The 7,411-nt window shown below is 44.8% G+C and overlaps 1 protein-coding gene across 1 annotated transcript in view; it reads right to left on the reverse strand.

The window, feature by feature from the left end:
* The window catches only part of LOC139639001 (RNA-binding protein Raly-like), a gene marked incomplete at its 3' end in the record, with an annotated part of 43,592 nt that overhangs the window by 35,992 nt on the left and 189 nt on the right, over positions 1-7,411 (reverse strand). The window contains exon 1 of the mRNA XM_071513036.1: positions 7,345-7,411. This exon is cut by the window's right edge and continues 189 nt beyond it. Coding sequence (XP_071369137.1) covers positions 7,345-7,411 — 67 coding nt within the window. The remainder of the gene's footprint in view (positions 1-7,344) is intronic.

Consider the following 7,411-nt stretch of genomic DNA (forward strand, 5'->3'; position numbering starts at 1 on the left):
TGAAGCTTTACCATAAAAACAACTGCATATTATTTGAAAAACATGATAAAATAAAAAATGGAAAAAAGGGGTTGTGGGAACAGGAGGATGGAGGGACAGATGGATTGTGGGAAGGGAGGATGGAGTGATGATGATGAAAAGATGGATGGAGCGAGGGAAACTGGCCAGAGGCTGCAGATCCACTGGAAAGCCTGTTAACTTGACCATGAAGGGGAGCGTGTGTGTGTGTGTGTGTGTGTGTGTGTGTGTGTGTAGGTGTGTGTGTGTGTGTGTGTGTGTGTAGGTGTGTGTGTGTGTGTGTGTGTGTGTGTGTGTGTCCCCTTGCAGACCAGTGAACTCCTGCAGTTTCCACACCTGGTCGCGGTCAGAGTTCTGGCTCATTGCCTCTTAAACGCGCACACACACACACACACACACACACACACACACACACACACACCCACACACACACACACACACACACACACACACAGACACACACACACACATGCCTGCTACCCCATATGTCACAATGACTTTTCCTATAGGACCCTGTCATTTAAAGGGGAAGTCCCAATACACAACACACTGGCCTCTCTCTCTCTCTCTCTCTCTCTCTCTCTCTCTCTCACACACACACACACACACACACACACACACTTCATCAATCTGCCTCTCTCTGACCAGTGGCTCATCTCAGTCCATCCAGAAAACACGTCACTGTTTTGCTTATTAAGATATTGGAGATTGTTAGCGTCTGTTAGCAGTTTGTTATTAAACCTCAATCTCTCTATTTTACATTTTAGGTATTTACATATTTAAATATTAGATATTTCATACATTATGAATCATTTAAATTCTTGGACGGTCCAGCTGAAAGGTATCAGCAGTGCTACATACAGTGAAGCATTTTAATATGAAGACATTATCACTACTTCAGATATTAGTATAAAAACTGTTATGTGGTAGAGAGAGAGAGAGAGAGAGAGAGAGAGAGAGGAAGGAAAATAGTTTAGTTGTTGAGAGAAACAGAAGAGAGAATTTGAGAGACCTCATATGATCCCCATAGCAACACACACACACACACACACACACACACACACACTCACAAACACACACACACACTCACACACACACACCAACCACTCTCTTTCACACAAACACAGCACAGCATGGAGCCTACTGGGAAATCCGCCTAGTGTTACTGTGTGTGTGTTTGTGTGTGTGTGTGTGTGTGGAGTAGTCTTGTTATTGGAGCATTGATCTGGGAGCCAGAGAGCAATTAACCCTTCAGCCCAGTAGTTAGACACACACACACACACACACACACACACACACACACACACACACACTCTCTCTCTCTCTCTCTCTCTCTCTCTCTCTAAGTTTCACTGTTTCATACATTCTCTGCGTTACACACACTTTCTCTCACACACTCGCACACACACATACTGTCTCTTTTTCACACATACACACACACATACACTATCACACACTCACATACGCACTCTCTTACATGCTCTATCTCTCTTACAAATACCTTCCCTCACGCACACACACACACACACACACACACACACATACACACATACACACACACACACACACACACACACACACACACACACACACAGTGAGAGGCAGGCTATTAAGGGAACGTGCTAGAAGCCAGTTTTACAGTGACTGAACATGAAACAGAGTCTTCCTCACATCATATCATCTCTGCTCTGCTGTGAAGGGGAAGTCCCAATACACAACACACTGGCCTCTCTCTCTCTCTCTCACACACACACACACACACACACACACACACACTTCATCGATCTGCCTCTCTCTGACCAGTGGCTCATCTCAGTCCATCCAGAAAACACTTCACTGTTTTGCTTATTAAGATATTGGAGATTGTTAGCGTCTGTTAGCAGTTTGTCTGCTGTGCTGTGCAGGCAGCAGACAGACTGCACCGGGGCAGGAGGGGCAACAGGGACAGGAGGGGCAGGAGGGGCAGCAGGGGCAGGAGGGACAGCTGGGACAGGAGGGACAGCAGGGGCAGGAGGGGCAGCAGGGACAGCATTGGCAGCAGGGGCAGGAGGGGCAGCAGGGGCAGCAGGGACAGCAGGGACAGGAGGGACAGGAGGGGCAGCAGGGACAGGAGGGGCAGCAGGGGTAGCAGGGGCAGCAGAGACAGCAGGGACAGGAGGGGCAGCAGGGACAGCAGGGGCAGCAGGGAAAGCAGGGACAGGAGGGGCAGCAGAGACAGCAGGGACAGGAGGGGCAGCAGGGACAGGAGGGGCAGCAGGGACAGGAGGGGCAGCAGAGACAGCAGGGACAGGAGGGGCAGCAGGGACAGGAGGGGCAGCAGAGGCAGCAGGGACAGGAGGGGCAGCAGAGACAGCAGGGACAGGAGGGGCAGCAGGGACAGCAGGGGCAGCAGGGAAAGCAGGGACAGCAGGGACAGGGGGGGCAGCAGGGACAGCAGGGGCAGCAGGGACAGGAGGGGCAGCAGGGACAGCAGGGACAGGAGGGGCAGCAGGGACAGGAGGGGCAGCAGAGACAGCAGGGACAGGAGGGGCAGCAGGGACAGCAGGGGCAGCAGGGGCAGCAGGGAAAGCAGGGACAGCAGGGACAGGGGGGGCAGCAGGGACAGGAGGGGCAGCAGGGACAGCAGGGGCAGCAGGGACAGGAGGGGCAGGAGGGACAGGAGGGGCAGCAGGGACAGCAGGGACAGGAGGGGCAGCGGAGGTAAATGCTCAAGAGGAAATGTAAAGTGGGAGACTCTTGACTTGAGGTGTGGTTCATAGGGATGTACCCGAATCCGAATACCTTATTCGGGAAAGCACAAATAATGCGATGGAAACAGATATTTCTTCTACCCGAAATTGCTTGTTATTATTCGGGAAAAAAAAGCCATGATTGATGATGTAAATAAAGGACTTGATTTTCCCTTTATCATTTGTAAAACGGAAAATGAAGTAGTACAACACAAATGAAAAAAGCCCATTTTGGTACTGTAGCCACTGTGCGTCTTTCAGCACCAGTGACAGAGAGAGAGAGAGAGAGAGAGAGAGAGAGAGCGAGAGAAAGAGAGAGAGCAAGAGAGAGAGCGAGAGAGAGAGCGAGAGAGAGTGAGAGAGAAAGAGAGAGAGAGAACGAGAGAGAGAGAGCGAGAGAGCCAGAGAGAAAGAGAGAGTGAGAGAGAGAGCAGCGCTCAGCGGGGGGGGGGCTGTGTGACACAGAGCTTCAGGAGAAAGCATGGAGCATAAGACATTTTGCTGTTTTCCACACATGAAAAAAAAAAACAGCCGAGCCCGACCCGACCGAGCCCGAATTATTGATTTAAAAACCAAGCCCGACCCGGCCGATACCCGACATACAGTCTCGGGTCCCGTCGGGTTCGGGTCGGGTTGCAGACCTCTACTAGCGAGACAAAAGCCTGGTGTGGCAGCTGGATTTCTTTCAAACCTCCACAACCTATACATCAAAATGAAGCTTAGAACCTGTAGTTTTTAGCTGTATGTGTTAATTTCCTCCATTTAAAAAACCCAGTCGAAATATTGAAAAAAACAACGTTTTACCTTGTATTTCAGTCAATATTCATCCGTTTAAGATGTAACATGCTGTAGCCTATATATCAGCCATAGGTTTCATGGAATTTAGTTAAAAATAAAAAAGAGAGAGATGAAAAGCACAGTATGAGGATGTGGAAATATATTTCATAATTAATTATATGCCAATATTAAATCAATTTGAAGCTTTGAAGGCACAAAAATTGCATTGCCAAGGAATATTAGGTTAGAAAATACAACATTTGCCTGATTTAACGTGACTTCCGGTATAAACCACGCCCACTTCCTGTCTTCTATCCGAATACAGATACAGAGACAGATAATTTTGTTGGTTGAACAGATACAGATACAGATACAGATACAGATAATGACGTCTCTGTACACCTCTAGTGTTTCAGAAGCAGCAGGTCGGGGCGGTCAGGGCTTCAGTTCCATCAGGACCGGCTCACCGTACACATTCCTGCTCATAACACCGCTGCTCACTAAACACATTCATCATTCCACACAGAATGTTGGTTTTATTGTTGATTTTATTACAAGCACCACACGGTGTTGCCAGTTAATATGATTAGAAATCAACAAATATATCTTCTTGACTGCGGAGTGATGTGATTAGATATCTAACAGCGGTCTGTTATTCAGAAATAACACCTCAGAATGTCTTCATTGGCCAAACAGAAGTGAGTATTGAACAAAGCCGTGCAGTAAGTGGGATGATGTGCAGGCTGCTGGTCATTATCGCAAAATAAGCACTGATACAAACTAGAAATAACCGCCTCGCGGTTGTATGCCTCCGCCAATAAACTTTGTTTTATCATGGCAAGGACAGTCTTTATTTATTGAACATATATAATTAATGTGATTATTAGGTCAACTTAAAGGATTTTGGTGTCTGCAAAAGTAAGTGACAGCACTTCCACCGTTTTTGTAGAATGACCCAAGATTGTTTTCTCAGCTACAGTGGTAAGCAAAACATTATGATGTCACAGTGAATTTGACCTTTGAACTTTTGGATATAAAATGTCATCACTTCATCATTTTATCCTATTAGATATCTGTGTGAAATTGTGTCATAATTAGCGTATGAATTCTTGAGTTATGGCCAAAAACGTCTTTTGTGAGGTCACAGTGACCTTGACCTTTGACCTTTGACCACCAAAATCTAATCAGTTCATCCTTCAGTCCAAGTGGACGTTTGTGCCAAATTTGAAGAAATTCCCTCCAGGCGTTCTTGAGGTATCGCGTATCGGGGTTTATTTTGCGATAAAGACCAGCTCTCTGGATGTTATCCCGCTTATTACACAGCTACTAACCAAAGACAGTAAACATTTGACACAAAATATTCATTACAATGATTTCATTACAACTTAAGCCATTTACAAGCTTCCGCCAAAATGTTTAGCAAGGCTACAACCATAGCAACGTCTGTTGCTAGCATCCATGCTACACTGTAGCAGAACTGTAACCATAGCAACGTAAACACATCCGGTCAGATTGCTGTTCAGCCTCTAACCAGAAATCATGTTTGCTGCTCTCTGAATAAATTCAAAGTAATGTTGTAAAAAATCTTCCATGTTTCTAACCTCAGTTAGCTGAGTGTTTGTCTGCAGTAACCTGCAGTAACATCTTTTTTCCACATGGTGGAGCCACTTCATTCGATTAGAAATCAACAAAATCAACCGGACTACGGTGGCCATAGTTTGACAAAGTACAACTAGACCTGATACAACTCCATCTAAATCTGATGAACTCCATCTCAGTTTGACAAAGTCCAGATAAACCTGACAAAGTACATCAATGACTGACAAAGGCAGCTGAGGATGTCCTAAAAAGGCCACCGTACCGCTGTGTCTTGGCTGCAGAGTGATGTGAGATTGATATTGATTGATTGATTGATACTCAGAAGTTCACTGGCCAATCAGAACCGAGTATTCAACAAAGCCATGGAATAATATGGAGATTTAGACGCACCACGGTCAGTTTGGTTAGTATGTCAGATACACAAGCCATGGTCATGTATAAGACAAATGAAGTCACTGTATTGTCTTCCTTTTATTTTCAGTTTGGACAAATGGACATGTTGTCTTCAGTGTCTGATGAATTAGCTGCCTGTCAAATCACATTGCCTGTAAATACAGTAAATAGGCATTCTGCTGGCCAGAGGTTAGGGAGTCCTTTGAATCCAGCTCAGCCCCAGCCTCTCTCATCCTTGCTTCCTCCCTCTCTCTTCCACCTTCCCATCACTTTCTACTGCACACTAACACACTGCATTCCCTCCAATGAGGCAGAAACACCATTAAAATAATCTTCCCGTAACAAACCACCAAAAATTGGATTTTCAAAGTAGGCCTCCATGCAACAGCTGTGCAATAACGTCTGACTGGCCTTTCCAGCTGAATAAATTAGCCATATCAGATTTTCGTCTCTCCGCAGTGTTAGAGGGCCACACTCCATCTGCTGACTACAAACACCAGCACCGCCTTTCTGCTCAGATGGGTAGAAAAAAGCCTAATTCTCATTTTAAACAAAACTAGTTGTGCTTCAGATCCTCTTAACCCAGCAGATGTTGAGAAATATTGTTTGCTATCGGATAAAATCCACATAACAGAACATTTTGGAGTTTTTCTAACTTGAATTAAAAGTTGACTTGATTACTGATGTGTTAAGTGAGTTTCTCTGAAATCTGCTAAAACTCCTTTGAGTCATTTCAGAAATACACGGGCATCAGGAAGAAAGTAAGTGTTTTATAAAAACCTGAGATATGTATTTTTAGCCAACAACAGCAGCTATATGCTTTAAAACTTTTGATGGCAGTAAAATATAAACTTTTAGTCATGACGAAAAAGTCCCTGGACAAAAGCTCTTAAATTCAGAGAAGACAGTATTAAAGTCCCTCATTGTGGCCGCTCGTGTTTGAATGGTTGTGTCTTCTGCCTCATGGCTTGTGAGTGGTTTGAATGAGGAATACTAACACTTTACAGTTTAATGAACTGCAAAATAAAAAAAAAAGGCTTTTCCTCAGCTCTGTGAAAAGTAAAATAAAATTCACACAGTGAGATAAGAACCTCAGGAACCTCAGGTTAGAGGACTTGAAGAGCCTTAGTTATTAAATGTGAATTTAAAGCTACACGAGGCAAGAGCTTTATGTACAAATACATTTTCTCATACACTGTCTCATCAATTTAAATCACAAAGTGGGGCTGCGACACAGAAAAGCTCCCCATCCCCACTAATCGAGACTTTAGATTCGCCCTATTTGCCCAAATTTAATTCTGGTGTCAGTATGGTCACTGACGGGAAACCTAACACTTCTTTTTGCCAGCTCCACCTGCACAAGCCACTAAGAAAAAAAACTTAAGTCTGAGATGTGTGCAGGTTACTGATTTCTGGGTAATGAAGTCCTTCAAACATTCAAAAACTGAAGCAGTTATCTCTCGCTGCCACTTGGGGCCGCCAAAGTGCGAAGCTGCCTAGTGCAGCTTTCATTTTGTTTTTCTGCCAAACACTTAATATTTTATTTCTGAATAACAGAGCGCTGTTTCACTGCTAATCATATCACTCCGCAGTCAAGATGTCCGCTCCATTTTATTGATTTCTAATCAAATTGACTGGTGCTACCTTGTGGCAAAAACATCTTAATCCTGTGTGACATTTTTTTTGGCGGAAGATTGTAAATTACTCTAGGTTGTAATAAAATTCTTTAAATCCTTTTCAATATTTTGTGTCGAATGATTAATGTCTTTGGTAACACATTTTACATGTGTTAAACAGCTAAAGTTCCCCATACGTCACGTTAGCTCACCCAGAGTCTGTCCGGCCAGCACCCGGCTGTTCTCCCCGATCACCGCCCCCCGGGCGTGCCGCTCGCT

Source organism: Centroberyx affinis, unplaced genomic scaffold (assembly GCF_046629955.1).
Source record: "Centroberyx affinis isolate AG114_WGS23_722 - 3 ecotype Tasmania unplaced genomic scaffold, CSIRO-AGI_Caff_v1 ptg006719l_1, whole genome shotgun sequence".
Taxonomy (NCBI): domain Eukaryota; kingdom Metazoa; phylum Chordata; class Actinopteri; order Beryciformes; family Berycidae; genus Centroberyx; species Centroberyx affinis.